Source organism: Podarcis muralis, chromosome 3 (genome assembly GCF_964188315.1).
Source record: "Podarcis muralis chromosome 3, rPodMur119.hap1.1, whole genome shotgun sequence".
Classification (NCBI taxonomy): Eukaryota; Metazoa; Chordata; class Lepidosauria; order Squamata; family Lacertidae; genus Podarcis; species Podarcis muralis.
The window spans coordinates 12,486,323-12,502,683 of NC_135657.1; the positions used below are offsets into that span (position 1 = coordinate 12,486,323).

At 43.7% G+C, this 16,361-nt stretch overlaps 1 protein-coding gene across 1 annotated transcript in view; it reads right to left on the reverse strand.

Moving 5' to 3' along the window:
• Positions 1-6,805: 6,805 nt before the first annotated feature.
• The window catches only part of ACYP2 (acylphosphatase 2), a 70,678-nt gene continuing 61,122 nt past the window's right edge, over positions 6,806-16,361 (reverse strand). The window contains exon 4 of the mRNA XM_028725085.2: positions 6,806-8,167. Coding sequence (XP_028580918.1) covers positions 8,053-8,167 — 115 coding nt within the window. The 3' untranslated portion in view covers positions 6,806-8,052. The remainder of the gene's footprint in view (positions 8,168-16,361) is intronic.

Sequence of the window (16,361 nt, forward strand, 5' to 3'; positions counted from 1 at the left end):
ACGTGGCTGCAAAAACGTCCTCGTCGCTTTGCGACGCATCAAATGCTGTCGGAATGTCAGAGGCCCAAACAGGTTGGACAGAGGATTTGGGGAGAGTCCTCTGATCAAAGGCCTCAAGCTTGATTATGTGGGCTAATGTTCTGGCACCCAGCTGTCTTCTACCATAGTTGTCAACTTTCCCCTTTTCTTTCTATTCGGAATCATCATCATCATCATCATTCATCATTTTTAATTTGTATACCGCCTTTCTATCTTACAATACTCAAGGCGGTTTACAAGCTGAAGAAACAAAAAATGTACATCTTTGAAATATACTCAGAGTCGCAAAGTGATTTCATGCTCTTTATTCAGCTCATAGTGGTGAGGAGGAATGAATGCCAGTCCCCTCAAAGTATCTGCTTTATATACATTATTTACACAATGGGCTGCACATGATTGGCTAATTCCGGAATTCTACTGTAAGCCAATCAGGTTGTGGATTCACTTCTATCTGGAGCATGATTGGGTAGTTCCTGCCAACCAATCATACTGCTGCATTGTTCTAGGACCAATCAGACTGCTGCATTCTGAATCCTATTGTTCTAGGACCAATCAGACTGCTGCCTTTTGGATCCTATTGTTCTAGGACCAATCAGACTGCTGCAGTTTGGATCCTATTCAACTCAGTACATAACAATCTTATAACAATCTAATGCTAGACAGGCATTGGAAGGTGTTTAAAGGATACTTGCAAAACCATATTGAAAAATCAGAACTCCTATTAGAATAAACAAGTTCCATTTTAAATGCTGAAATACTAAATAAGATGGATAACAATGTGTAATAGAAAAAGAAGCATGAACTTAGGTTAAAGGTGTGTGAAAGAAACGAACAGAAGTGGAAAGAAATTGCAATTGAGTAGATTGGAAGTCTAACACAAAGGTGGGGTGAAGCTGGTGGATGGTGATGGGGAAAGGAATTATTTGTGGGACTGAATGTTGGTATGTTTGAATATTTTTAAGGATTGTATGAAATGTATGTTTGTATGCTTGTATATTCGCAATATGTGTGTATTAATGCTGAATTATTTTAACAATAAAAACTTTAAAAAAACACACAAAACAATCTAATGCAATACAAAAATGTGATAATAAAACATAACTTTAAAATAGGCAGCCTATATCAAAATAGTAACATTCAACAATCAATTAGAATAGTATAAAATAATAATAACATATAAAAGTTAAACAGAAATCCACTCAACAGTTCCAATCATATCTAAACTATAATCAATAAAACAATGGCAAGCCACAGTACATAAAACAATACAATACACATTGAGAAGCAGAGGGTGGGGCAAGGCAGGTGGAAGGAGGCCTTGCCTGATGGAGTCTCTCCCCTCAAAAAAAGGGAAACGTTGACAGCTATGGTCTTCTATGGCAGAGTGGCGGGCAGTCTGTGGTCCTCCTACAGGACTACAGCTCCCACAATCCCTCACTCCTGGTCATGCTGTGTGTCAGTATGCTTTTTACTATATTTTTATTATGTTTTTATCATTCTGTCATGTGTTTTCAATGTGGTTCGCTGCCTTGGAATCTTTTGACAAAGGGCAGTATATAAATGAATGAACGAACGAATGAAATTTGTGTTTCCTTTCCTGATGCCATTTTCCACTCCTCGCCAGCTTGGTATCTTCCTTTTTTATTTTTTCCTTTCTTTTTTATTTATTTATTGGTTTTCACATATTACATTACAATACAAATGTACCGAAGCCAACACCATTTCCTCCCCATCCCCCCATACATTTACATTTATATTTCCTCAATCCATCATTTTATTCATAGAATCATAGAATCATAGAGTTGGAAGAGACCACAAGGGCCATCAAGTCCAACCCCCTGCCAAGCAGGAAACACCATCAGAGCACTCCTGACATATGGTTGTCAAGCCTCTGCTTAAAGACCTCCAAAGAAGGAGACTCCACCACACTCCTTGGCAGCAAATTCCACTGTCGAACAGCTCTTACTGTCAGGAAGTTCTTCCTAATGTTTAGGTGGAATCTTCTTCCTTGTAGTTTGGATCCATTGCTCCGTGTCCGCTTCTTTGGAGCAGCAGAAAACAACCTTTCTCCCTCCTCTATGTGACATCCTTTTATATATTTGAACATGGCTATCATATCACCCCTTAACCTCCTCTTCTCCAGGCTAAACATGCCCAGCTCCCTTAGCCGTTCCTCATAAGGCATCGTTTCCAGGCCTTTGACCATTTTGGTTGCCCTCCTCTGGACACATTCCAGTTTGTCAGTGTCCTTCTTAAACTGTGGTGCCCAGAACTGGACACAGTACTCCAGGTGAGGTCTGACCAGAGCAGAATACAGTGGCACTATTACTTCCCTTGATCTAGATGCTATACTCCTATTGATGCAGCCCAGAATTGTATTGGCTTTGTTAGCTGCCGCGTCACACTGTTGGCTCATGTCAAGTTTGTGGTCAACCAAGACTCCTAGATCCTTTTCACATGTGCTGCTCTCCAGCCAGGTGTCACCCATCTTGTATTTGTGCCTCTCATTTTTTTTGCCCAAGTGCAATACTTTACATTTCTCCCTGTTAAAGTTCATCTTGTTTGTTTTGGCCCAGTTCTCTAATCTGTAATTCTTTTCTCCCTCCTCCCACTTCCCTCTGCCCCCACTTGATTTCCTCCACATTATACAATTTACAATAATCCTTGCATTCTACAGTCTTCTCAAATAATCTATATATTCTTATTATCTTTCCTTACTAATTTTTCTTCCATCCAGTACTTCACATTTTAATCTAGGCATATTAGCAGATCTTTTTTTGAGCAATATTTTGCCATATATTCATCAAAACATTTCCACTCCTTTTTAAATTTTTGATTTGACTGATTTCTTATTATAACAGTTCACTTTTGCCAAAATTAAATATTCATTTAGTTTACAAATCCATTCCTCTTTTGTGGGTATAGTTTGTAACTTCCACCTAGCAGCAATCACTATTCTAGCAGCTGTACTTGCATATAGGAAAGTTCTTTTCCTCCCCATAGTATCTTTTCATCTATCAATCCAAGGAGATATGTCTCTGGTTTCTTTGTTATCGATATTTTCAACATCTTCTTTAGTTCTTCATGTACTACTCTCCAAAATTTATTAATTTCCTCACACCTCCACCACACATGTATTGTTGTTCCTATCTCTCCACCACACAGAGGTTGGATTTCAATTTATATATCTTCCTGTTTGTTGGACTTCAATCCCATCAGCCCCAACTAGCATGGCCTATGGTCAGGGAACAACAACTTGTAGTCCAACAATTTCTGGAGGGCATCAGGTGCCTCATGCCTTGGACTGCTGGATGCAGAGCACCCACATATTTCATGCATCTCTTCATCCAAAGCCATGATATAACCCTCCAGTTCCATCTCTCAGTGCCTGCCTTTATATTAATCTCCCCTGGTGGCTGATGTGCTCATTTCCTCTACTCTTCCTTACTCATTTCCTTGATCCTATGCTTTGACACATCTAATGCTTGCAGTCCTCTGCTGATCATCTGGCTGTATTTCCCAGTCCCTCCTGAGCATTTGGTAGACAATCTGATTATTCTGCTTGTATGTGCACTGGAATCTTTGCACAGGGATGAGAAAGGCTTTGAGTACTACCAATGGTAGCAAAAAAGAGAGATCCATGGAAGAGCTTACTTAACACATGTATATTAGCAGTTCGGCCTTCATGCCTAAAAGACTCCTGTAGAACTCAGTTTAGACATGTCCTTCATCTTTTTATCCTACACAGCAGGAATGGGGAAGGTGGGATAGCTCAGATGGTAGAGCATGAAACTCTTCATCTCAGGGTTGTGGGTTCGAGCCCCGTGTTGGGTGAAAGATTCCTGCATTGCAGGGGGTTGGACTAGATGGTTCTCACGGTATCTTCCAACTCTACAATTCTATGATTCTATGGTATACAGGATATACAGTGGAACCTCGGGTTGCGAACGTGATCTGTGCATAGCTGTCAACTTACAGATTTGAAAATAAGGGACCAGCAGCCTCGAAAATAAGGGAGCAGCAGCCAAAATAAGGGATTTTTCGGGCACAGGTATGTTCAACTTCTGAGCCCCTCCAAGCCAAAGGCAGAAAGCCCAGCCAGCAGCCAAACAAAGCCTCAAGCGGCGGTTCCCACAGCGCAGCAACCCGGCAAAGGGGATGCAGCAAGGAAAACCACCGTCACCTCTCTGCTGGGAAGCACTGAGCAAAGGCGAGTCCCCAGGCAACGTGGCTGATTTGATCGGCACAAGGCATGTAAGTTCCACCCCCCAGTCATTCTTAGACTCCTTATTGGGTGAGCAACACAGCCAAGCAACACAGTTGGAGCCTCCCTCCTCCCTGGCCGGCAGGGAGGGAGGGAGAGGAGCTGCTTCCTTTGAAACCCAGGAAATTTAAGGGACATCATCAATAAGGGACAGCAGCGGGACACGACGCTGGGATAAGGGAGTTTCCCGCCAAATAAGGGACGGTTGACAGCTATGGATCTGTGTGGGAGGCATGTTCACAACCCGCAGTGCCACGTCTGCGCACGGGTACGCGCAGGTCGCAATTCGGCACTTCTGCGCATGCACGAGTGCCGAAACCTGGAAGTAACCCTTTCCGGTACTTCCAGGTTCGCCGCAGTGCACAACCCGAAATCGTGTAACCTGAAGTATCTGTAACCCGAGGTACCACCATACTAGTAGATCTCTAGATCTCTGGGAGATTTGCAGTGGACCTTATAGTAATTTTGCAGCTTGTAACTCCCAATTGTTTAGCAATAGCAACAACCAAACTACTTTCCCCACCTAAATTAGACTGAGGACATGAAGCAAGCTAACCAGAAGTGGCCTTTTCGTGGGACAGAACTGGCTTCAGTTCCAGTACTGAAAACAAATTCCTTGGCTCATGATGTGGTCAGAGGCACCACATTCTTTCACTGTATGTCTTCTGCACCTGGTCAGCAGGTCTTGGAGTTCTAGTAAAAAAAACCAAAGTAGATCCACGAAGGCTGTAGTCTGCCCACCCCGTCCCTTACACCACAGCACAGTGATAATGAATTGTGGAAATAACACGTTGAGCCATTTGTGTGTGTGTGTGTGTCCTGTAACTCAACATCACCATCGTTTTGGCTCTGGATCACAGTCTCCAGCCGAAGGATATTCCGGCTATTGAACAAGACCTACACTTGATCTTTGCCATTTTGCATTTCGTTTTAACAAGGGTCACCCTCTAGGAACTCAACAAAGGATGCTTGTGGGTGATCACAAAAGCTGTGTGTATCTGGAACGATAACAACTTATTAGTAACCCATGCAAGAACTTGAAGGAAATCCCCAGGGCTAGGCATGGACAAAAGACCCAATGAAAATAAATCCAATAGTCAGAAGGAACAGTGCTCTCCACACACATGCTGTTCCGCCACGGCAGACCATTTCTTAGTTATTTAAAAAAAACTGAATTCATGCTTTACGAATGACATCAGTAAAACAGTGCTGGAGAATGACTGCTTTGGTTCTACATGAGACGATGCCTCCGGACTGTCGCTGTTTTTTAGGAAGAATTCAAGCACGCCCTGGAACTTTAAGTTTGTGCAATTAAAATGGATGAAAGAGCTCTACCAACCTAGCCCAACAAATCCACTTTAAGAAAGAAAGGGACATTTTGCAGTTGGGGAATGCATCGGAAAAGTACAGAATGAGTGAATGGTTAAAGAAAAGATGTATGAACACCCTGCAAGCAAACAAAGATGAATGTTCATTATCATATAACCACCCTGAATGTTCCATAAAGACTGGAAGCAGTCTAACCTCCCTGGTAGTCTTGCGCAGGCAAATAAGAACGAGTTCTCCATAAACGGGCCCTCTGGAGGAGACCCAAGAGCCAGTGTCCTTGCATTCTTGCTACATGCCATTGTCACAAAGACAGTGGAGATATCAATGAGCAGCATCTTCAGGTTGACTATGGTGCTTCAAAATCTGTCATGTTATTATGAGTGCTTATTGATATGCGGGTGGCGCTGTGGGTTAAACCCCAGAGCCTAGGACTTGCTGATCAGAAGGTCGGCGGTTCGAATCCCCACAATGGGGTGAGCTTCCGTTGCTCGGTCCCTGCTCCTGCCAACCTAACAGTTTGAAAGCATGTCCAGTAGATAAATAGGTACCACTCCGGCGGGAAGGTAAACAGCGTTTCCGTGCGCTGCTCTGGTTTGCCAGAAGCGGCTTAGTCATGCTGGCCACATGACCCGGAAGCTGTACGCCGGCTCCCTCGGCCAGTAAAGCAAGATGAGCGCCGCAACCCCAGAGTCGATCACCTAATGGTCAGGGGTCTAATGGTCAGGGGTCCCTTTACCTTTATTGATACAAGTACAAATCAACCATCAAAATTTCTGTTCATAATTTTCACGTGGCACGTTCAGCACATTGCTAGGGTCAGTAAGGAATTTGCACGAGGTCTAAGCCACAGATCCTAGGGCTTGCCAATCAGAAGGTCGGTGGTTCGAATCCCCGCAATGGGGTGAGCTCCTGCCAACCTAGCAGTTTGAAAGTATGTCAAAGTGCAAGTAGATAAATAGGTACCGCTCCGGTGGGAATGTAAACGGCGTTTTCGTGTGCTGCTCTGGTTTGCCAGAAGTGGCTTAGTCATGCTGGCCACATGACCCGGAAGCTGTACGCTGGCTCCTTTGGCCAATAAAGCGAGATGAGCGCCACAACCCCAGAGTCGTTCACAACTGGACTTAACAGTCAGCGATCCCTTTACCTTTAAAACAGAGATAAGACTGAAACACGTTTTTATTTTCTTTTTATTTAATTCATTTTCCACATTTCCATCAGGCAATTGTAAACAGTTTTGGGTTTTTCCTGTTATAGATGGATGAACCCTGGATTCAAGCAATGAAGGTTCGTGAGGAAGAGCAAAGCATGTTTTGCAGTTTGCAGTTCTGATTGGCTAGTGCCACTTTCCTTCCTAGAAAGAACTCTGTTCTTGTTGCCAAATGGCCTGCAGCTACCGCAGCAAAGGAGAACTAAGGGCATTGGGCAGTTTTCGTATTGTTTTAACATTGTCTAAGTCACTTGGATCAGAATGCAAGGTAAACATATTGAAAGATAGGCCAGAGAGGGAGAGAGAGTGACAGAGAAGGTGTTGTAGTTTCTGTGATGTGAAGCCAGCCAGATACAGCTGAGGAACCCTATAGTGAAGAACTCAGCACTTACCTGGGAGTAAGCTGCACTGGATGCAGTGGTACTTACTTCCAAGTAAAGATGGGTAGGGTTGTTCTGTAAATAAACACAGCAATAACTGCCAAGGGCACAATCTGATGCAGTTATGCTTTGGAGTCCTATTGGAACCAGTGTGCTTAATGCTTTGTTATGAGTGGACTGTGGGTCTGCCTGGATGGGATGTTAAATGCATTAATGTGCCATGTTTTCTTCCAAGCAGCAGCCATGGGTGGTGGGGTGATCAGGAGTGGGAGCCTGGTGTGTCAACCCTTCTCGCATTGCTGCATTCCCAGCGAAAATCACACCCCCAAACTGCTATTGGCCTCAGGAGGGACACTTCCATCACAACCCAACCCAGCTGTTCTTTAGAAGAAGGAAACAGCCACTCTTAAACGCAATCACACTCTTAGTTGGGCTTGCTAAGAACTTGCCTTGAGAGAGGCTCCTATTCGCCTTTTTGAAATCTGTAGGGAAAGCTTCAGCTTGGGGGAGCCCGTGGTTGTAAAGACGTCATTTTTCAAAAAATGTCTCTCTAAAATTACAGCACACAGCAGTTCCTACTGAATGCAAACAGGAGAATTGCTACATTTCCCTAACATTCAGGAAGGTTCCAGAAAGTGGGATAGTGCACTTCAGAAAAGCATGAAACATTATCATGCAAAAGCAGAAACCTAACAATATAATAACAATCTATATTATAATTAATATTATTATAGTGTTTCAATTAAGTAGATAATATAATGATAACATCAACAATAATTTCAATTGATTAATTGCTATAAGCAGTACAATCAGCTTGGTGTTGTTCTGTTTGGCTAGTATCTTGTGCTAAAGCCCGTGAACTCAAGTTTAGTGATCTCTTTCTCATTAGCAAAATTCGTCCGGTCGATGCGTGAGCTTGGGCTTCCGACGTTGGTCAGCCAGGCCTTCCTGCAAGGAGAAAGTAAAGGGCAGGCCAGTTAGAGCACTGCGAGATTTCCTGTATAATAGTCGCTCTGCTTGTGAGTTTAACAGGGTTCCCTATAACTGCGAAAGACCTCCTATCCCTGTATAGACCTGTAAAATCAGTATCAGTCCATTTCAGTTTTTTCAAGTTTCTCACCCTTTACCCCACTCTTAAATCCAGTTCTCCACATTTCTGCATCAATTTGTGATTTTTTTTTAAAAAAGAAAAGAGTCCTTGTTATGTACTGAAGTTCTCACCCTGGGCCAGCAGGGGGATACTGTAGATAGTTATGCAAATGAAGGATCAAAAGTGACGTTCAGTTATTGGATAGTTTTAGAAAGTTGCTACAGTTACGTTGTTCTGGAGCTCTATATAAGCAGGCTGACTGAGCTCTTCAGTTCAGTTCTATTCTGGCCTCTGAATAAACAATAGCTGTTTGAAGTATCGCTGTGTCGTCTGATACGTTCGCCCACAACTTAACAGTCCTCATTTTAAAATTTGCATTATTTTAGTGCATACAAAAAAAATTCCTTCCAGTAGCACCTTAAAGACCAACTAAGTTAGTTCTTGGTATGAGCTTTCGTATGCATGCACACTTCTTCAGATACACACGTATTGTATTCAGATACACACGTGTGTATCTGAAGAAGTGTGCATGCACACGAAAGCTCATACCAAGAACTAACTTAGTTGGTCTTTAAGGTGCTACTGGAAGGAATTTTTTTTGTTTTGACTATGGCAGACCAACACGGCTACCTATCTGTAACTGGAACTTTAGTGCATACAGTATTTTTACTTATCTTTATGCAATTTTTGACTATCACACACATTTCTGCAAGCTATTTCATGCTAATTTAGTAGGTTCTCCTTTCGACAAAATCAAATTTCTTCCCCATCCCTAAAGATCACTTGGGTCATCTGGGGAAATTTTACTCCTGGCATTTTTTTCATCGTTGCACCAGCCCTGTGGCATTCCCTCCCCTCTTTGTGAAGCATTCCTTCAGCTTCTTCAGCAATCTTGTGAAGATGCATATTCCCCCCCCCCCCAGGTTTTCCTCAACCCATAAACTAGATCCTATTAGTAATAAATTCCTGTCTACATCTATCATAATACTACCCGTAAAACTGTTTTCCTGGCTTTCATGATTTAGCTGTTTTTATTTTATTGTTCTTATGTTGTGCTTTACATACCATTTAGAGATTTTTTAAATAACTAAACAGTTTAGAAATCCTGTGAAATAAATAAATACTTCATTCCCCTCCTCCCTCAACAGTCTTCATTGGGCCATTTGGGGGGCCCAGTCCCTTCGGAATTCCCCCCCCCCTTGGGTGGTACTTCTACCCCAGTGTGCCTCTTCTGTGCGAATGTTGCTGTTTTGTCTGCATGAGGACCAGCGCTTGGAGAACTGAAATCTCTATATGCACGATATTCTGGTTCTTTTCCTTGCATGTGATACAATACGATACAATAATCTTTATTGTCATTGTCCCATACAGAACAACGAAATTGAAAAAATCTACACCAGACATTCAGAAACCAACAAGCCTGCTATCTCAGCCTGGTTAACCCCCTAAAAACTCTGATACCCCATAATTAAATACAATATACTCCCACAAAGACTACCTTACACTGCGTTTAAAACCAAAATCGCATTTGGCTAGAAACTGTTTCTCAGGCAGCTTGTCCTAGTCTTTATAAACCTGTCCCTTCTTCCAGAAGGCAGAAGCTGAAAGAGATAATTTCCGGGGTGCGCACTATCCAGCACAATCTCTGCAGCTTTCTTATGGCACCTGGAAGCATAGATTTGATCCAAGGTGGGAAGAGTGCACCCAATTATTCTCTCCGCAGTCTTTACAACCTTGGACAGCATTGTTTTTCCCCTGACCATGCAGCTCCCAAACCACACACACAGACCATAAGTTTTTTAAACTGCTTTATTGGTTTTAAAACTGTATAACATGAATAGTCAATAGATGTTAAAGACAATGTAAACATAAACAAACATTCATTCCGTAATCGTTACTTACTCGGTAGTGGCGCCCGCCCTGTGGAACGCCCTCCCATCAGATGTCAAAGCGATAAACATCTACCTGACATTCAGAAGACATCTGAAGGCAGCCCTGTTCAGGGAAGTTTTTAATATGTGACATTTTAGTGTATCTTTCATCTTTGTTGGAAGCCGCCCAGAGTGGCTGGGGAAACCCAGCCAGATGGGCGGGGTACAAATAATAAATTATTATTATTATTATTATTATTATTAGTGTACATCAATTTGTGATTAAATTCGTCATGACCTCTGATCTCCCCAATGTGTTCCCAAACCACATTCTTTAGTTATACACTTAACTTTATCATCTCTGCATTATTCTGATTGCTTTAAATTTATAAAGTTGTCCTATTACACGCAGAAACTCAGTCAAGACCTGCAAACGGATTGATATTTTGGCAATGTTCTTTTAGGTAAACGCTATATATGTCCCACTCTCTAATAAATTTTTCATCTGTAACGTCTCGTAACCTTGCTAATATTCTCACTAGTTCAGCATACTCTCTCAATTTATTTTGCCAGTCTGATTTGGATGGGATAACTTCTCCCTTCCAGCTTTTTGCAATTAGAATTCTGGCAGCTACTATGGAGTACATGAAAATTCTCCTGAAATTCTTTGGGATTTTGTTACCCATAATTCCTAGCAGGAAGGCTTCGGACTTTTTAGGGAAAGAGTGTTTAAACATTTCCTTAAGCTCGTTATAGATCATTTCCTAAAACTCTCCAATCTTTTTACAGTTCCACCATATGTGGATTAATGTGCCTTCCGCCTCCCTGCATTTCTAACAGATGTTTGGCCTAGATCTAAACATTTTGGCTAATTTAACAAATACCACCTGTAAAGCATTTTCATACAGTTTTCTTTTAGATCGTAACATGACGTAAATTTAATATCTTCTCTCCAGAGCCTCTCCCATGCTTCCATTTGAGTGTTATAGCTATAATTAAGCTAGGTTAAGATTCCCATGGAAGTGAGAGCTGGACCATAAAGAAGGCTGATCGCCGAAGAATTGATGCTTTTGAATTCTGGTGCTGGAGGAGACTCTTGAGAGTCCCATGGACTGCAAGAAGAACAAACATATCCATTCTTAAGGAAATCAGCCCTGAGTGCTCACTGGAAGGACAGATCTTGAAGCTGAGGCTCCAGTACTTTGGCCACCTCATGAGAAGAGAAGACTCCCTGGAAAAGACCCTGATGTTGGGGAAGATGGAGGGCACAAGGAGAAGGGGACAACAGAGGACAAGATGGTTGGACAGTGTTCTCGAAGCTACCAACATGAGTTTGACCAAACTGCGGGAGGCAGTGGAAGACAGTGGCGTGCTCTGGTCCATGGGGTCACGAAGAGTCGGACACGACTAAACTACTAAACAACAACAACAACAAGATTCCCATGCCCAAGAAATTGCCTGGGGTGATGGGCCATTAGGAAGGAAGGAAGATGACGAGACATTAGGTAAGCCAAAGAGAGAGGGCTCTGTGCCAGACAGCAAGTGGGAAGGGCTTCTCTCTTAACCCAGAATTAGTTAGAAGATAAAATCAGAGGTTAGAGAGTTCTGTGACTGAGACGCAAAGCAGCAGGCAGAGCAGAGTGGCTGATGGCAGTTTGGATTCAGGGCTGTGCCTATGGACAAAGCAAGGCCCTCTTGGAATGTTTATGCTGTGAACCCCTCCATCGTAGGCTCAGGTTGTATAAAGGTGCAAATAAACCATATGTCATGAAAGACACCACAGTTTCCACTGTGCCTAATTTCCAAAAGAAAACATGGACCCCGAGTAAGTGTGGCCGAAACCCTTGGGATCTCCCATTGCTTGGAGACTGGGCTGGCCTGCAACATTATTAAAGTCCACGGCAAAATTCCTTCTGATTTTAATGGCACTGGATCTCAATCAATGCGTATTTTATATAGTGGGTTGTTATGGATTTCATAAAGCCCTCTCTGCAGACACCGATATAGCATATAAACACACACAAATACATTATCATCACTGTGGTCAAAAAGGTCTGGCAGGGTCAACACATTAAGTCTCAACCAGAAAGCGGACAAAATTAAAAAGCATGTTATTAAAATTCAACAATGGGCACCAAAAGGTTAGGAAATGTCAGGATCCTGCCTAGTCTTAATGCAAAGCCTTTGGGGTATATACGCAGCACAATATTTCATCAAAAAAATCAATGCTCTCTCCTTCCTTGCTTCCATTACGTGGATTTTCAGCACCGGCTAAGTGAGAAATTTGCAACCTGTTTACTCCAGAGAAACCCTATTATTAGTATCTTCCATCCTGCGGATTGGTGGTTTACTTCTGAGCTCTGATTCCCCCAAACACACCGCATACGAAAGCAATGCAGACAAAGTCAGCGATTGATTACAAACCATGAACCATGAGACTGAGCAGATCGTAGTAACTACCTATTGTTCAAATAAACTTTCCGCACACAGGAATAGACTGGAAAGAGAAGTTGCTTAATTGCAACTTATTACCAGACTTAAAACCATGGGTAGGCAAACTAAGGCCCGGGGGCTGGATCTGGTCCAATCACCTTCTCAATCCGGCCCCCGGACAGTCCAGGAATCAGAGTGTTTTTACATGCGTAGAATGTGTCCTTTTATTTAGAATGCATCTCTGGGTTATTTGTGGGGCATAGGAATTTGTTTATTATTATTTTTTCAAAATACAGTCCGGCCCCCCACAAGGTCTGAGGGACAGTGGACCGGCCCCCTGCTGAAAAAGTTTGCTGACCCCTGCTTAAAACCATGAAGAGACCTGGTCTAAACAGAGACATTGGATTCTTATCTCATTATACACGATAATCTCACCCCTTACTTTTTCCTGTAAGACCTATTGCAGTTGTTAACAGTCGTCAACAGGTTTACCACACCTATCAGCCAATCACCCATTCCCAGCACCCTTCTGAGTAATACCCCTCCCCACCCTCTCACTATATATAAGGGTCTGGTGACTTCTGTTTCAGTGTATCTGAAGAAATGTTCATGCACACAAAAGCTTACACCCAGAACAAACTTAATTGGTCTCTAAGGTACTACTAGAAGGATTTTGTTTACAGTGGTGCCTCGCAAGACAAAAATAATCCGTTCTGCGATTCTTTTCTTCTAGCGGTTTTTTCGTCTTGCGAAGCAACCCCATTGGCGGCTAAGCGGATTAGCGCTATTAGCGATTTAGCACTATTAGCGGCTTAGCGGGCTTAGCGGCTAAGCTGTTAAAAGGCTATTAACAGCTTAGCCGCTTTGAAAAGGGGGGGGGAGCGGGGGGGAAATGGCGAGACTCGCAAGACGTTTTCGTCTTGCGAAGCAAGCCCATAGGGAACTTCGTCTTGCGAAGCGCATCTGCGACGGAAAACCTTTTCGTCTAGCGGGTTTTCCGTCTTGCAAGGCATTCGTCTTGCGGGGCACCACTGTATTTTGTTTCGACTATGGCAGACTAACACGGCTATCTACCTATAGCTAGCACACAGCATGGAACATTCATGGTAAATGTTATTAGGCAGTTTTCAGTCTTGTTCTTAAACCTGCAAACATAGGACACAGGTTGCCATGCTAGCTGGGGCTGATGGGAGTTGGAATCCAACAGCATCTCATGGGCACCATGTTGGCTGTCCCTGACTTAAGACAATGGGCTGTGTCATTATAATCATTATAACTAAGCACTTCCTATTCAGACTAAAACTTTCCGGGGAAGAGCTCTAGTCTTCCCTAGAAATTACCACGAAGGGTGATCCACTTCATGTCGCGAGAACCATGGACTGAAAGGAATTGAATGTGTCGCTCTCAAGACTTGGGGAGCCTTGTCTGCTGAAGCGGAATGCTTTCATCTGTCGATGCCCTTAAAGTCAAAATCTGCCTGTCTCTGCTGCCATGGAAACCAAATTCACCCGTTTGGCAAAAATGGGGAGGCTGGTGTTAAGGTTTCCATGCCTCCTCTTTCTAAAGGATTGAGGAAGCCCAGGACGCAAAGCTGGGCAAAGCTTACGAGGCTATTAATCACATGAGATCACAGGGAATACATGACATCTCTCTAGAGTGGAGGTGGGCAGAATGCAGAGAGGGGTCTACTGGTACATCTCTGGATGATTTGTAAGAATGGGCAATAATTTGTTTGTTTGTTTCTTCTTTTTACTCCCAATTGTTTAGCAGTGGAAACAACAACAAAAAAGGTTTTCCTGCTCATGCCTAACTTCACATGGTTGAGAGAAGCAGGGATTTTAGAATCTCTGATATGCAGTAATTCAAATGCACAATTCTATCTCTCATCTATCTATCTATCATCTATCTATCATCTATCTATCTATCTATCTATCTATCTATCTATCTATCTATCTATCTATCATCTATCTATCTATCTATCTATCATCTATCTATCTATCATCTATCTATCTATCATCTATCTATCTATCTATCTATCATCTATCTCTCTCTCTCTCTATCTATCTATCTATCTATCTATCATCTAGGATGCTGGTGGCGCTGTGGGTTAAACCACAGCGCCTAGGACTTGCCGATCAGAAGGTCGATGGTTCGAATCCCCGTGATGGGGTGAGCTCCAGTTGCTCGGTCCCTGCTCCTGCCAACCTAGCAGTTCGGAAGCATGTCAAAGTGCAAGTAGATAAATAAGTACCACTCTGGTGGGAAGGTAAATGGCGTTTCCGTGCGCTGCTCTGGTTCGCCAGAAGCGGCTTAGTCATGCTGGCCACATGACCCGGAAGCTGTACGCGAGATGAGCGCCGCAACCCCAGAGTCGGCCATGACTGGACCTAATGGTCAGGGGTCCCTTTACCTTTCTATCTATCATCTATCTATCTATCTATCTATCTATCTATCTATCATCTATCTATCTATCTATCTATCTATCTATCTATCTATCTATCATCACATTCCAGAATATGGCTGAGTTTTTACATAGCCACAGCAGGCACTGCAACCTTCCAACAGTTTGAACAACAGCGATTGTAAACCGCCCTGTGATCCTCGGAGGAAGGGACAGGACAGAAACTTAAATCAATGAAATCATCATAATAATAATAATTTATTATTTATACCCCGCCCATCTGGCTGGGTTTCCCCAGCCACCCTGGGCGGCTTCCAACAAAAGATTAAAAATACATTAAAACATCAGTCATTAAAAACTTCCCTAAACAGGGCTGCCTTCAGATGTCTTCTAAACGTCAGATAGTTGTTTATTCCTTTGACATCTGATGGGAGGGCGTTCCACAGGGCAGGCACCACTACCGAGAAGGCCCTCTGCCTGGTTCCCTGTAACCTCACATCTTGCAGTGAGGGAACTGCCAGAAGGCCCTCGGCGCTGGAACTCAGCATCCGGGCAGAACGATGGGGGTGGAGACGCTCCTTCAGGTATACAGGACCAAGGCCGTTTAGGGCTTTAAAGGTCAGCACCAACACTTTGAATTGAGCTCGGAAATGTACTGGGACGAAGGCAGGCATTTTCCTAATAGATAAAAGGCAAGGTTAAATAAGGATGTTGTCAGGGCCGCCTCAGGTCCCAGCTCACAAGAGACCAACGCCAAGTCCACTTTATTTACAAAAGTCTTTATTGAAGTAGATTGTTTGTTCCACAGCCGAGGCGCGCAGCCCCACGTCTGTTACGCTTAGACCGCTGAAGTCCCCTCTGAATCAGTCCCGCCTCTACACCAGTTTAAGAGGCTTGTGCTGGTCCACCTCTTCCTGTCCTTCCTTTTCCGCAGGGTCTTTCTGCCCCCCTGGGTTCCTCCCCTCCTGGATTCCCCTGACGCTGAGTCCTCAGACGCCTGCTCCCCCCTCCTCCGTGCTTTGGGACCAGGCTCCTCCTCCGGGCTCTCCGCATTTCCGCGCGCCTCCACATTTGAACTTGGCGCGCGTTCGCTACCTCTGACCTTCCTCTTGACAGTTACACTACTCTCTGTACTACTCTCCGCCCCTTCCGGCAGGACGTCTCGCCCCGATCTCCTTCCCATCTCTGCTTCCTGCTCTGCTTCGTCTGTCACACTGGGAACTCCACCCTCTTCACTCCGTTCCGGCGGGGAAGCCGGCCCCGATCTCCAGCTCCCACTCGGGGTTCCCCTGCTGCTCCCCTGCTCCTGACGAGTCCCCCCTGTGACTCCCCTTGGCCTGACCAGGG